The 16,401-nt window shown below is 35.5% G+C and overlaps 2 protein-coding genes across 3 annotated transcripts; both read right to left on the reverse strand.

Moving 5' to 3' along the window:
- Nucleotides 1-886: 886 nt before the first annotated feature.
- hoxd12a (homeobox D12a) lies at nt 887-3,674 on the reverse strand. Of its 2 annotated transcripts, none has more exons than XM_087265775.1 (2): nt 3,099-3,674; nt 887-1,639 (listed from the first exon to the last, which is right to left on the reverse strand). In XM_087265775.1, the coding sequence occupies exons 1-2, from the start codon at nt 3,646-3,648 to the stop codon at nt 1,401-1,403; spliced, it is 789 nt and encodes a 262-aa protein (XP_087121901.1). In that variant the 5' UTR covers nt 3,649-3,674; the 3' UTR covers nt 887-1,400. The 2 variants fall into 2 exon arrangements, with proteins under 2 accessions (XP_087121901.1, NP_001119958.1); NM_001126486.1 differs by having other exon boundaries at nt 950-1,639; nt 3,054-3,672.
- A 2,763-nt stretch (nt 3,675-6,437) lies between these two features.
- hoxd13a (homeobox D13a) lies at nt 6,438-9,379 on the reverse strand. Its single transcript, NM_131169.3, is given in 2 exon segments — nt 6,438-6,949; nt 8,771-9,379. Coding segments are annotated over 2 exon segments (771 nt in total). The 5' UTR covers nt 9,309-9,379; the 3' UTR covers nt 6,438-6,716.
- Nucleotides 9,380-16,401: the final 7,022 nt, after the last annotated feature.

The raw sequence follows: 16,401 nt of genomic DNA on the forward strand, positions 1-16,401 counted from the left end.
CGACAATATAGCACAATTAAAATATTTAGTGAAGGTGTACAGTGGTAGTGTTGTGAGTTTAACCACGGGTTAGTTTTGTCTGTAAATAGTTAAGACTAGTTTGCTTACAATAAATACATTTGTATTTTAGAACTAAATATTTATTTACTTTATTTTATGAATATAATTAATTTATCACTAGCTTTTGGCAAAATAAACTGACATTTTTAATCGAAATCTTTATGTATTCGCTTTATACATAGACAATAGTGTCGCATTGTTTACATTGCAGATGAACAGAAAATCAAATATATACGAGGAAACAAATCTGTGCATTAAATAGGTATTACAGAGCCCATATATTTTACAGCATTTCTTTATATATGTCCAGGCGTACAGAGTTGTAATTCTGGTGGTATTAATTTATTTTCCATATCTGGTATAAAACAGTTTTGTCTTCGTATCATGTACACGTGCACGCAAAAAAACAATCTACTAATCTTCTCCCGTTTGTCCTGTTCCATATACTTGTTTTAGATTATTGCAATTAATAACCAGTAAGTTTATATATAAACATTTTGAACGCAATTTGAACTGAATTCTTAAAGCCAAAAGCTAAATAAGTAAAGTTACAGTTCGCACGTGTAATCACATATTGACAAGCGTAAATACGGTCAAAAATAATTATTTGTAAATTCCAACATCACTGATAAATACAAATTTACTATATAAAAGTTTACTTCATAGTTTAATTCTGTCATATGTATTGGTAAACTTAAAACGACTTGAAGAAGACCTTAATCACGAGAGCCGATTTAACATAAGCGACCTTGAGCTTGGACTCGAGACGCAAATCCTCCTTATTAGAGAATTTTACAAACACCCACTGAAATTAAACAGACAGACATCACACAATAATGCAAAAGTTTATTATAAGGCAGAATTTACAACATTTAATAAATATTTTACATTACACTTTTGGTTAAGAAAAAACAAAACAAAACGTATTCAGTGTGCAAGATACAAATTAGGTTTTTAACACAAAGGTATGTTATGGAACATCTGAATATTTAATGAGCCAGTTAGCTATATTAGCTGCCCAGTGTAGTTTTAATGGGGCCAGAATGTATGTTTTTAATCCAACATACACGAGCCTAAATTTGCTGTGGTTCCTAACCATAAAGCTCACTTTATTCGGATATATACATCATTCAGATTCTCGATTCACACCACCAGACACATACACATGCAGCGATACTAAATAAATAAAAACTCAAAATATTCCGATTGAATATTAAATTACTTTTAATTGGTTTGTGGTAAATTTTAATTTCCAGTTAAATAGATGTATTTTTATCAGCGTAAAAGAAAAGTCACTTGTATGAAGGATCCCCTAATAAATCCAATTACAACAAAAAATCTTAGTATATAGTGAAGGTATGCTCGCGCATCATGAGTCTCTTTTTCTTCATCCTGCGATTCTGAAACCAGATTTTGACTTGCTGATCACTCAGTTCCAATCTGTCCGAAAGCTCCTTCCGTTTCTGTCGGTTTATAAACTCGTTCATCATAAATTCGTTCTCCAGTTCGGTTAGCTGGGGCTTCGTGTAAGGTTTTCTCTTTTTTCTTGACCTCACCTGTGAGGGACACCACGGCAGTCCTGGGGAGGAGGTTAAAAAGGATTAACTATCATCGTTATCATCATCATTGTAATGCTTTTGAAAATTAATGTGAAACATAAAGCTCTGGGCTATTTTAACCCAAATTTGGATAAAATATAGACAAACCCTAATATTGGGTTAATATTGGGCCATACATTGAATTCAAACATATTAATTCAGCAGTTTGGTTTGTCCACGTTTAAAGCAATTTGGCTTGAAAAAACCCAAACAAAAGTAAAACAACTCTCTGATGACCCTGGCACATTTAAAACGCCAATTCGAGAAATGTAAATGTGTAACATTATTTAAAATGTGCCTGAAAACCAACTCAATAGAGCAGCTTTATACCTCAAGCAAACTGCACTCTTCAACATTGGGTCAAATATAAAAAAAACCCGCGAGGTTTAAAAAAGAAAGTGTAATTTAACTTAAACACAAAAATAACCCAACTTTGCATTTGACCAAATTTGACCCAACGTTGTTAAAACACGGATTTTTAAAAAATAGTACAGTGGTCATGGCACAATGTCCTGAAGCACGTGCAAACAGACAGCATTATTTAAAATGTGTCTGAAAACAAACCCTATATTTGATTGTAACCAAGCAAACTCCTAGGTTGTTTTAACGCAACGTTGGGTGAAATAATGGACAAACCATACCACTGGGTTAAAATTTTGCTAAAATCACAATTCAAACAGTTTAGTTCAGCAGTTTGGTTTATCCAGATATTACTTAATTTGAGCTGAAATAACCCAGAATTTGTTTTAGAGTATACAGATTCAGTATAGCACGATTTAGATAGCCCTTTCATATTTGAAACACTGTGTCGTGCAGCATATGTAAACAGACAACATCATTTTAATGTGTCTAAAAACAAACTCAATATCTGAAATTGCTTGATTATAACCAAGCAAACTACATTCTAAAATAATGGGTTGTTTAACCCAATGCTGGGAATAAATATAGACAAAAACACGACGAAATAAATGTGTAATTTAAACGTAATACAAAAAAATAACCTTGATTTAAACACTCAAATAAAAAAAAAAACATTGAGGTAAGGCTGGTTTTATATTTGCACATTCGTTCAGTGACAACTTGTGACATGGTCCCTATGTTGTTTACCATGGTGCTTTGAATATTCCGACTGAAATCATGTGTAAATATGACTTCAAAACAACATTAGCACTATATAAATGTACTTTGATAGTCATTGATTGCTATATATGATTTCACCATTTAGAAATTGCACAGAATGCTTTTCTGAAGTTATATCATTAAGGAGAAAGTCTGAATATGTGAATATAAACCCAACTTCACATCATCTAAAACAACCCAGCATTTGTAGTAGGCTAACATCGCACACATAAAAACTACAGAGTAAAATCCACTGAAATCAAAGTCTCAGAGTGCCATTGGTGTCTATGGCGGAAGGGTCATTGGAGAAGTTGAGCGTACCATCGGTGAAAGCTGGTCTGATATTCTGGGCGCTCAGTGACGGCTGGAATGGAGCGATGGAGCTGACAGACTGCTTTGAAGCATCGCTCTCTGGCTGTTCAATGCAGCTCAGTTCATTGGGTGCAACTGCGTTCAGCTGTCGCCTTTCCAGGTTTGAAAGTCCATTGCTGGCAGAGCTCTGCTCACTTGCGTAAGCTGCATTAGGTCGACCTGGCTCCTCTGATTTGTGGCTGACATCTTGGAAGTAGTACCTCCCGGATTCCTCCAGTGAGCCCTTTTTGTGGGTGTTGAGGCTAGCGCTCACAGCGGCTGAATTGCTGAAAAACGGCTGAGAGTAGCCACTGTAGGCGCGGCTCTGGGCCGGAGCAGTGCACGAATTTGAAGAACTCCACGGGAGCGAGCACACCTCTCTTCTACTGTAGGACATCTGCGGGAGCCCGGAGAGATGCACTCCATTGCCTCGCAAGTTTTGGAGGTACAAGGAGTCTGGCGAGTGGAAATTCAAAAGGGGAGCGACATAGCCAGAACTTAGGAGATTGTGCTCGCACATTTCTGACGAGCTCGCAGGAACGCTTCTTAAAACCGTTTTTAGTTACCCCTAAAGAATACGAGCAAGGTAATTGTTGATTTGTTAATGCACCATCACGTGATATGCAAAGTAAAACGGCTAACCACGCCCATGTGGCAGTAGTGCCGCAAAGTCATACATTGGCAGTGCATGAAAAGCATTTAAATTAACAAACAGCCAAACATTGCTTCGGCCACACTCTAAAAATGCTAATTGTATTAACCCAACGTTGGGTTGAATATGAACAAAACCACCCAATAGATTAGTTAATTTATTTCGATTAAACTTCCCAACTGTTGGGATTGTCTATATCTGGCCAACTACTATAACACAACATTTTTAGAGTGCATAATTTAACATCTTGCCAATTTATTTCAAGCGATTTATTTTGTATTATTTGTCCATGAACAAGGTTCATTGTTATTATTTTGTTTTAAATATTTAATGTAACATCAAACATTTAAAATAAAAAAAATAATAAAAAGATAATTGTTACACTGACATGCCTCTGGAATATAAAGATGTAGAGCATAATATTGACAACGCTAATTTAAGCGTAAGCGTTTGGCTTGCTTATGCGATTCAAACATGCATTGAAAGTCATGCCACAATGCAAGTGTATGTTACTAATTATTATTAGTATAATCGGTAAAAGCTATAGCATAACGTAATTAAATTTAACCAATGTAAGGCTGTTACTAACAACACATTGTGATTCCTCTTTTAAATATGTTTTGCTTTGTAAAGAGCTCTACAAAACATTCAGTTTGTATTCGATGTTTTATTAAAGTTGGTCTCAAAAGCAGCGCTATGCTGTATAAACTGTATGCATGAGGAAATGTGTGCTTTATTAACATTTGTACAATTTTTTAATAGTAAAAACGCGCTCAACACTGCTGTGATATACCTTCCTTTTGCATATCCGAAAAAGGGATAAAGTCAAATAACATATTTCTGCAACGTTTAGTTTTAAGTATATAATTTAAAGTTCTTCATAAAATTAAAAAACGCATTTTACACATTTTGAAGGTTTCACACATTAAAAAGTATTTTACAGTTTTTGAGCAATGTTTATGCACATTAATTAATTCAAACCCTTACATTTCATAGACCACAATTTTAATCTAATGCAATTGCTATTTTGTTACTGAAAGAACAACATCTAAATTATATATATATATATATACAAACTGGTCTTGAGATACCGAACCATCAAGAACTCAAATAGCTACAACAAGCAAATATCGGGTGTGTAGAATGTTTCCTAAATTGTAGTATATAGTCCATGCAAGTTACATTTTACCTTACCTTCAAAGGTTTGTCCGAATGATCCTGAACACGTTTAAAGAAAGTGCACGTGCAGTCAAAATGACTATTGTAAACAGGCAATTTCCGGAAAGAGTGGCGACAGTACAGCCTCCCACTATTTACGGGTCCAGTAAATTCATGAAAACCTTTCAAATGGGATTGCTTTAGGCTATTTCAGACACTGTTATTTGCTGAAATCCCAGAAACGTCAAATGTTCAACTTAAAAAAAGATTGCTTGTATTAATCGTGTATGGTACATCAGGATAGTTCAAGGTCAAAGTCCAGACGCATTTTTTAGCAAAACAAGTCCAAGTGCATTTCACCTGGAAGCCAAAGTAAAATGTGTGAGTAGTTTAAAATTGTCCTGATTGTAGATACTCTGAAACATGGTTGTTTTAAAATCTGAAAACAGCTCGATCTTGAGATATAATTCATTTCATACAATATTGAAGCATACCTCCGCTAGACCCTTGTATGGATTCGCATGCAATAAAAAACGTACAGCAGTTACGTGTTGTGTTTTGCGAGTTCTCAGCCCTCCAAGGGAAGTTTTTGTTCCTTATTTACCAAAGGTAATGTTGAGTACTCCGTACTTCAAAACATTGCACGTTGCCACCTTTCTGACAGATCAGTTTAATACTAGGCTTTTTTATATAACTCATTATATTACATATTAATCTTAACGCCATCGTCGGTGCATAGCAGTTAGATTAATTCTCAAAATGTTTATTTCTTTTATATAAAAGTGAATTTGATCTGAATGCAATGCACAATGCTGACCGATAGATGGCGGCGCAGCTTCATGAATTGGTTGCAAGTATTTATTTATGAGACCTCTTGCAGTCAAGGTCTAGTCTGACAAAGAGTCTCAAGGTCAATGAGAAGAAAGAAGTTTCAAAAAAAGAAGATGATGTTTAGGTATTTTTATAAGTGCAGTTTTATCTTAAAATACAGCACACATTTTTGAGCAGATTTTTAAGGAGTTGTTTATTCCCCCGGAAGAATTAACTTGTCACTTGATTACCAAACAACTATCGAAATGTATTATGTGTGTGCATGTATAAAATTGTACTGATTGCGTGCTTAAAATATGCTTTCATTAATAGTGCACACTTCATATTAACTTATTCAGACACCGAGTCTAAAATTCACAAATTGCCTACTCAGTTTATACTTTAACGCGATCGTGTGTTTATGTAGACCATTCACATCTAAAGCACTCTTTTATACAAATTATTTGTATGTTATGCTTATCAAAATACACCAACATAAAATTATAGTTCTACTTTTAAAAAAGACCACAAAACTACATTTATAGAGGTGTGAGCTTAACGAAATATAAATACATTTTGGGGGGCGGAAAACAGCCGAGATCGTATGAATTTAATAGTTTCACAATAGTATTCTGTATAATGCTTTTATATTCAGTTCAATGTAATTAAACTTGTAGATATAAAGTACATTATTATTAATTGTATTTTATTTGAAATCAATGTTATAGCTTTTTTGCATATAAAAGTCTGATATAAACAACTATGGCACACAGTTATGCACTCAAATTTAAGGAAATGTAGAGTATAACATTTTGAGTGTATGGGAAAGAGGAAATTGACGGGAGAATTCATTGATTGACAAATACAACCAACTGTTTAACATTACTTCTAAGTATAATTTACATTGTATCCCACTATAATATACTCTTTACTTTATGCAAACCAACTCTACAAAGATATCAATGGGATTAACATTTGATGCAGACGTCAGGTCTCTTCTTATCCTTGACCCGTCGGTTTTGAAACCATATAGTTACTTGTCTCTCAGACAGGTTGGTAGAAGAAGCGATCCGCCGTCTGTTCTCCTTTGTAATGAACTTAGTGGTGTTGTATTCACGCTCGAGCTCTTTCAGCTGAAATTTTGTGTAAGGAACCCGCTTCTTTCTCCCGCGCTGACAGAATGAAGCCGCTGCTGCTTCCTCTGAGGAAAAAACAACAACATCACAGTTTTAATCACTTATAAGCCTTTTTAGTTTAAAAAAATATTTAATTATTTTAATGTTAACAATGATGCATCTTAAATTAACGTCGCATTTGTAAAAGAAAGGCCTTGTTATCATTGAAATCCAAAGAGAATGTGTGTATATTTTTATATAATGCCATATCAGCATCTCGACTCTGAAGCAAATCTGGTTATTTTAACCCAAAGTTGGGTCAAATTCGGACAAACTCAACCGTTGTGTTAATTTTGTCGATTCAATTTAAATTAGATTTTTTAAAAGTTGGTTTTGTCTATACTTGACCCAATATTGGTTTATTACATCCTTTTTTTGTGATTTAGATTATTAAAATTTGTACTTCTACACTCTAAAAAATACTGGGTTATTTAAACACAAATTGGGTAAAATATATACTAACCCAAACATTGGGTTACATTTGGTCCTATTCATTCTTATTTGAAAAAAACAAAACAAAACACCAACAAAAACACAACAGCAGTGGTTAGTCCGTATTATACCGAGAAGTGGGTCGAAATAACCCAGCATTTTTTTAGAGTGTAGTTATTAAAAATATTTACACTCAAAAATGTTGGGTTGTATTAATCAATGTTGGGTTAACACAGACCACCATTTGTAGAGTGTAGTTTCATGGCAAAACAGAAAGTCTGTATAAGTCATTAATGTCTGTCGAGTTTAATTATAGATTAGATTATTAAATTTTTGCTCCTGGTTATTACATAATCAATTTATCTACACTTCAAAAATGTTGGGTTGTATATGTTGGGTTAATACAACCCATAATTTTTTTGAGAATAGTTTCATGTTAAAACTAAATCTGAATGTCTGAAGTGTTTAATTATAGATTAGATTATTAAAAGGTGTGCTTTTTGTTATTAAATACTACATTTATGTACACTTTAAAAATATTGGTTGTATTAACCAATGTTGCAGCCCACCCTTTGAGAGTTTCATGGTAAAACACAAAGTCTGAATCTTTGTAATGTTTAATTATAGAATTGATTATTAATACGTGTGCTTCTGGTTATTAAATAATACATTTATGTTTATGCTTATTTTTGAGTATAGTTCCATGGTACAACACAAAGTCTGAATGTCTGTTATGTTTAAGATTATTAAAAGTTGTGCTTCTGGTTGTATTTGTTGGGTTAATACAACGCACATTTTTTTTGGACAATAGTTTCCTGGTAAAACTGAATCTGAATGGCTGTAGTGTTTAATTCTAGATTAGATTATTAAAAGTTGTGCTTCTGGTTATAAGAAAATATTTTTGTACACTTTAAAAGTGTTGGGTTGTATTAACCAATACTGGGATAAATATCGGCAAACTCAGCCGCTGGGTTATGTATTTGTTATTATTATGACTGATTATTTCCAATTAAATTTAAACAATTATTTTACAATTTTAATACTTGTTTGTCCATATTTGACCCAACATTGGATTAATACGAAACCTGCGTTTTTGGAGTGTAATTGACATGAATTTAAACAAATATGGATCAAAAAATTAAATTAAAAAATCAGAGAGCGAAAATTTAAGCTTTATTTTGTAACGGTGCAAAACAGGGAATCCTCTGTATGTAAAAACAAAGGGAAAAAATAACCTCTTTGAATTCGAGATTCTCTTGCTCCCTGGGTAAGATAAATTGTGAATGATTTGTGCACGATTATAAATTCAGTTGCTCTTTAGATCAGAGCCTCCTTAATGTGTCCACAAAAATGCTCTTTACGCGTAGCTAATGAAGAGAGGCGAGGAGTGAGTCAAAGCAGAGCTGAGGTCTTACCTGTTAATGATGGTTTCCAGATATGCGGGCTCCGCGTCTGGTCTTGAAAGCAATAAAGTTGACTGCTGCAATTGTTTGACCAGTCCCAATGTTGGTGGCCTTCCATTGTCAAACAAGTCTCATGTCTAAGATCTCCCATCATTGCTCTCTGAACCACAGGTAGATCAATGAAGGCAGGGATTCTCGGATAGGAGCGCGCGCAGCCTTGATAAAAGGCGAACTCTTTAAGCCAGCTGGAGGCTTCACCGTGGTCCACGGGTTTATTGGCGAACTGTCCGTTTTGCTTCGCAACACCAGGCGGGAACACGGCGTTCTGTGGAACTTTGTAACTGTTTTCCAAATGGCATCCAAACGTGAAGGAGCCAGAGCCGATATTGGATGGAAAAGAAAAGTAAGGACTGATAGACTCATTGCATACAGAAGTCGGTCGATCAACAGCGGAGAGCACCGGCGCTCCTGATGTACACCGGCTTGAGTGAGTCCCGAAGGCAGATGGGTAAACATTTATAAACTCTTCATCCAGTCCTCCTCCGTCCATATTCCTCAGTGCATGGGATTTAACTCATGTCTGTTATGGGCTCAAAACCAAGAAAAATGCACGCAGAAAATAACATCTCCGTTGACAGTTAAGCTTTTATGTTTATTTCCCGGACTAATTACATAGGTCAGAAAACATGGCATGTGATTGGGCAGCTGTCACCATGTGACATGCAAATAGTTAAGCTGAACTTGAACGAAAGCACAGAGTAGCCTAGTTTTTATGTGTCTGTGCCTGGACATGGCTTAAGGAGATGGGTTTGAATAACTTTTTGTCTGTAATTGCGTTTATTTTTATGTATAAAAGCTTGCAGAGCAGCTTTGCCTCGCATTAGCACATTAAATATTAACATATAGCACAAAATATATGCATTTTAAAAATGTATGGGTTGTTGTAATCCAACATTGGGTCAAATATAAACAATCGCTGGGTTAAATTGTTTTATTTAAATGTAAGAAGGTCGCTGGTTCGAGTCCCGGCTGTATCATGTGGCATTTCTTTGTGGAGTTTGCATGTTCTCCCCATATTGGCGTGCTACGGTTTCCCCCACAGTCCGGTATAAGTGAATTGAATAAACTAAAATTGGCCGTAGTTTATGTGTGTGAATGCGTCTTTCCCAGTACTGGGTTGTAGCTGAAAGGCATCTGCTGTATATGGATAAGTTGGCGGTTCATTCCGCTGTGGTGACCACTGATGAATAAAGTGACTTAGGAGAAGAAAAATGAATTAATGAACAAAAAAATTCACCCAAAGTTGGGTTTGTCAATATTTGAGCTTATGGGTTACATCAACAACAGCACTTCAGTGTATTTTAGAGTGTGCCAGTCATTCTGTCCAGTTTGTTGTTAATTCTCAGTCTTTTGGATTTTGGAAACATTGTTTTTAATGGTTTTAAGCACTTTTTATCAACAATAATCATACAAAAATAGTTACAAATTAAAATTTTGGAAGTTTCTCCATTTATGGCCATTATTATTCAGTGTTAGAAACCAATAAAAGTCTAAATGTTTTATTATGATCAATACTATTAAGAAACAGTCAAGCTTTATAATAATTTATAGAATTATATTAGTTTGGTTTCAAGTTTTTATCAATGTTCTCCAAGATTCTTTGATAATAAGAAACTTTAAAATGTTATATTAGATTAGATTAGATTCAACTTTATTGTCAATACACATGTACAAGTACAGGGCAATTCAGTTTAGGTCTAACCAGGAGTGCAATAGCATCAAGTGCAGGATATAGGTATGAGTTATAAAGTGCAATTATTGAAAAACTGTGGTTATATTTACAGATAGATGTACTATGAACATTATATACAGGTTGTTTTAACTATGATCAGAGTTACAATAGATATTTAATAATATATTCAAAATATATGTACAGGTTGCTATTAATAATCAGATGCAGATAAATATGAACATAATAACAAATCTATATGTGCAGTGCATGAATTCAAGATGACTTAGTGCAACGAAGTGCAATTGTAAATGTGCTAATATTAAATAGTGCAGTGATTATGGGGAGTATAAGTTATGATAAGAGTGTGGGGGTGTTTTATATAGTAAATGTCTCGCGTTTGATCAATTAAAGGTGCCTCTGGTTATTCAAGAATTATATTCTTAAACTAAAATACACGCATGAACTGTAGTGAGACACATCACACGCATTGTAGACAATACAGGAAATAATCGCTGATTGCTGTAATGTCTTTTAATCACTATAGGTGGCTCTCTAATTTAATTTAGAGAAACTATAGAGTGGGATGAGCTGTTTCCTTTTAACCATGTAGTAAGTCAATGCGGATGCGTTTTTTTCTCAAATACAAATTAGCATAAGTTGTAAACAAGATCATTTTCACTCAGTGTTAATATATTAATATCATTGTGTTTGGCCCTTGAGTGTCATAGAGGAAGACGCTGAAAATGGCTGGGCAGGACATACAACAGTGTTGCGCAACACTTGACGGATTTCCATGCATGCCAGAACATTTATGCTTCCTTTTCCCAAATGCCTGTAAAGCACAGACATTTTTCCTCCTTAATTACTTCCCGAATTTACCCTACTTCTGTCCCAATTTTTTTAAACTTACTTCAAATATTTGAAGTGTGATTTTTGTGGCTGTCCTGAAGCGTTCAATCCATCTATAGCACAATCGCGTGTGCGTTTTATTTGAGTTTTGGGGATTTTCTGAGAGGATCCCATTGCGAAACACCTGGGAGCAGCTCAAAAGCACACAATTAGCGCCGGAAGGGAAACCAGACAACCTGCAGTTTTTTTCTTTCTGTAGGGCCCTCACAAGAAGCATCTAGTTTGTTGACATACCACGGCAGTAAAGCTAGCAGTAAAACCCGATTGAACACACCGTCAACAATGCCACAATTAAATACTCTGATGTTTTTTATGCAATGGCGATTTGTTTAAATGAAATATTATAAATTGCAATATTTTTATATATTAATGCTTAAATATACAGGTCCAAAAGCGATGACTATGACATTGCAATTATCTTGTATACGAGTATATGAATGTGATTGTTTTCTCCAGAAGAATAAAACTTCAGAGTTTCCTGTGAGGGTTGCGTTTAGGGACAAGGTTGTGGCTGAGCCATAGAGAATATAGTTAAAAACAATGGAAACCTATGAAATGTTCCCACAATTCACAAAAACAAATGTGCGTGTGTGTATTTATAAATTATTTACCAAAACAATAAGCTGATATAAGCTATAAGCTATAATAATAATAACAATAATAGGCTTAATAATAATAATAATAATAATGATAATAATAATAATAACAACAATAATAATAATAATAATAATAATAATAATAATAATAATAATAATAATAATAATTATTATTATTATTATTATTATTATTATTATTATTATTATTATTATTATGGGCAGCACGGTGACGCAGTGGGTAGCACAATCGCCTCACAGCAAGAAGGTCGCTGGTTCGAGCCCCGACTGGGTCAGTTGGCATTTCTGTGTGGAGTTTGCATGTTCTCCACGAGCATGTTCTCTTTCTCCGGGTGCTCTGGTTTCCCCCACAAGTCCAGGGATATGCGGTATAGGTGAATTGGGTAAGATAAATTGTCTGCAGTGAATGAGTGCGTTTGGATGTTTCCCAGTGCTGGGTTGCAGCTGTAAGTGCATCCGCTGTGTAAAACATATGCTGGATAAGTTGGCGGTACATTCCGCTGTGGCGACCCCAGATTAATATAGGGATAAGCCAAAAGAAAATGAATGAATGAAGAATGAATAATACTATTAATAATAATAATAATAATAATAATAATAAACAATGACTAAAAGGTAAAAGGGGAGGGCTGTATTGAATACATTACAAAATAAACAAGAAATAATTAGATTTTTAGAAGTTACTTGAGAAAGCAAAATAGTTACAAATAGAAAATGTTTTAGAGCCATTTTGTTTTAGACAATCAATGAGAAGCACTGCTCAAAATTATTTACAGTAATAACATTGACAGAAACCAAGGTCTGGATATTCGGATGTGTGATTTAGGCATGGGCTAGTATGAGTTATTGACAGTATGATAACTCTAAATAAGTATATCACGGCTTCACGGTATGAAGATATTGTGATTACAGCTCTAAAAAAGGTAATTTTCAAATGTCTTAGTAAAAAAAAACACATTTTCACAATTAAACACGATATGCAGCATTTCATTCTCCATTTACAATTCACATTTATAATATTTTGCAGCAGTAAACATGTCAGGGTAAATAATTCAAATAAATCATTGACTTCTGCTGTCTTTGATTTCTTTACAACATTAAAAAAATACATAAAAACCTTTATGACTGGTATAACAGTATAACATTTTTGCGGTTTTAAAACCTTGACTTATTCAAACTGTGGTAAACCTTGAAACCAGTTACCATCCCATGTCTAGTGTGAATGTGGAATTTTGTGAGCAGCAACTTCTGATTTATTACATAAAACCGTTCTCTTTAAAATGATCCCAGTGAGCAAAAACCCAATCCTACATCCCTTCAAAACAAAACACATTCATCATAAATCTTATAACTAATTACTTATAAAACATCTAGCTAAATATGACTTTTTTTAATCAACTCCTAAAGAGGAGAGCAACCATTGTTGGTCAGCTGTCATAAAACTTCTAACAGCCCACTCTCACCATTGAGGAACTACAACCCCAGGCAAAAAGTATCACCACTTTTGGAAGATGTTCATTCAAATGTTTAATTGTGTGGGGGGGGACACCAAGCACATACAGTACATGCCACAAAACTGTTTTCATTAAACAATCCAACCTTCTGGCTGTATGAAACACTCAGAAATAAAAAACAGTTATTACAGATCAAGCAGAGGAAAAAATATGATCACACAAATAGGGTGACACAGTGGCTCAGCGCCTTATAGCAAGAAGGTTGTTGGTTCGAGCCCAGCTGGGTCAGTTGGCATTTGGCGTTTGCATGTTCTCCCCTTGTTAGTGTGGGTTTGGTCCAGGTGCTTCGGTTTCCCCCACAGTCCAAACACATGCGCTATAGGAGAATTAATTAACTAAACTGGTCGTAGTGAATAAGTGTGTATGGGTGTTTCCCAGTCTAGAGTTAAGTCTGGAAGGGCATCCTCTTAATAAAACATATGCTGGATAAGTTGGTGGGTCATTCCGCTGTGGTAACCCAGATTAATAAATTAACTAAATGAATGAATTATTGAATGTATGGTATCACCAATTACAAACACCACTAGTACTTTGTTGCACCGCTTCTGCCTTTGGATTTAACTATTAATAAACAGTATTATTCATCAATCTGTCTCCAACTTTGTCTTATTGTTGTTGAAGTCTTGTCGTTGGCCATTTTCTTTAATTTCCACCACAGAATTTCAATTGGGTTGAGGTCTGGACTATTTGCAGGCCATAAAGTTGTGGCCACTTTAAGACTCAAAATCACCTCAGAGTGGATGACAACATCCCCAAAAGCACACAAGGGCTAAACACCCTTGAGCTACCATTGGTTTGTGAGGACTATGCAATTAATGGGTGTGTTCTGGAGCTCTGCCTTCTTAGGCATGTTTCGTAACCCACTGAGTTTAGAGTCAGACAGGAGTAAAACATCCAGCGCAACAACACTAGTGATGGGAAGTTCGGATCATTTTACTGACTCGGATCTTTGAGTCTCGTTCATCAAGATGAACAAATCTTTTTTCGAGTAATTTCGTTCATTTGGTTCTATTTGCCAAAATGTTTTTAAAATATTGCTTCCAAACACATCTATAACTAGCCCAAAAGGCTGATTGCACGACAAATAAGTCTTAAATAGAATACTATAAGACGGAGAAAATAATAATTCAATGTTTACCTGCTCTTTTATCTATGAAGGTATTGTTGTCTCTTTGCTCAGCTCATCTCTTCATGTCTTCAAATGTCAGTGGTTCGTTCACGTTACTCTGACAGTCACATATAATCTTAATCAATGCACAGTCTAAGCTGATAGGAGCCATGACCGTTCGTTCATCACGTGAGAGAATGACTCAAACCCGAGGACTCGAGAGATGAACGGTTCAATTCTTTTTTCCGGCTCTAAACGCGTATGATTGGCCCGTGATGAACGAGTGACTCATTCCCGATAGAGGACTCGAGAGGTAAACGGATCAAAACTTTTTCCGGCTCTAAATGCATATGATTGAATTCTGCCAATGTGAAGACTTGAAATTAATGATACCTGCACAAATGTGCGCACTCGCGGATGAACGAATCACTCCCTGAGAGGACTCGTAGTTCCCGAGTCATTTTGAAGATTCGTTCTGATCGTCATCACTAAACAACACCAAGTTAGCCACATGAATACACTAGAGAGTCGAGTAGAGAAGCTGGTACAGATGCATCCGCATATGTACTATCACTCGTGGAAATCACAACTGCTTCATGTTACGACTGATAAAATGCCAAACACTGTTCCATTCTGTGTCTGTCTATGGGAAATATAAAGCAATGTGACGATAACCGGTTTCAAGGTTTACCGCATCACTGTTTTAAAACCACAAAAATGTTCTGTTATAGTGTTTCTGGGATATATACGTTTTGTTTTTTATGTGTCGACACTGTAAAAAAAAAAAAAAAAAAAAAAACATTTCATAGGGTAACAGTACCTCCAACAAAACCACACTACCAGGAACTACCAGAGACCAGCATGGATACAAAAAACCTGAAGAACATGTGGCCATGACACAGAAATATTTGTGTTATGAAGAATTAGTCAGCGCTATCTCACAGCAGTTATGAACTTTTTGATTTAGTGGCTAATTCATATCAGGTTGTACAATCTCATTTGTACAATTTTTGATTTGCTTATGCCATGTTGGCAGCTGGGATTGGGGTTTGGGGTTTGGTGCCACACCTTATTTTAAAAATCATACATTTACTTAAAGCTGAACACATACAAATTAGTCACTAAATGGATCTTGTAAGATTAAACTGGACCAGCAGATCGGGAGTCTGGGTGAATAGCCAGGCAGGACCTGAAGTCTGTGTACAGGTAGACTTGCTCATGTCATGATCCCCAGCAGAATGTCAGGATGGTGCCAATGGGAGGAACCAGGGGGCTTTGGCAGAACACAAACCCCAAGGGATGCCCAAGGAAAGAGGTAAACAGAACCTTTAGGTATTCGCGGCTGGAGAAAACATTGGGACATGCATGTGCTCAGAAACAGAGAAGGGCAATGAGAGCAGGAGGCCTCCACGATTACAACAGGGTATGACAGAGACCAATGCAGTCAGATCTACCAAGACCACAGAGGTGTAAGCTGGTAGCCCTGATGGTGATATCCAATTATTGCAGTCTTCTGGACAGAGGTAGGTATTTGGAGATTGGGAACTGGATGCAAAACACACCAGTAATGGCCCTGGCTAGATGCTAGATTTTAATGTTGGTCCATTCTCACAACTGCCAATTTGTTCGCACTTGTTTAAGATTATTATCTTGGTTAACTGTTTGACACATTCGATTGACATCCAGCAGATAATAATCTGTCATGTGTGCTGCTAAAATTTACTTTAATTTAAGCAGATTTCCCAACATTTTCCACCACATTCCCC

This window comes from Danio rerio, chromosome 9, assembly GCF_052040795.2.
Source record: "Danio rerio strain M-AB ecotype USA chromosome 9, GRCz13ab, whole genome shotgun sequence".
Taxonomy (NCBI): Eukaryota; Metazoa; Chordata; class Actinopteri; order Cypriniformes; family Danionidae; genus Danio; species Danio rerio.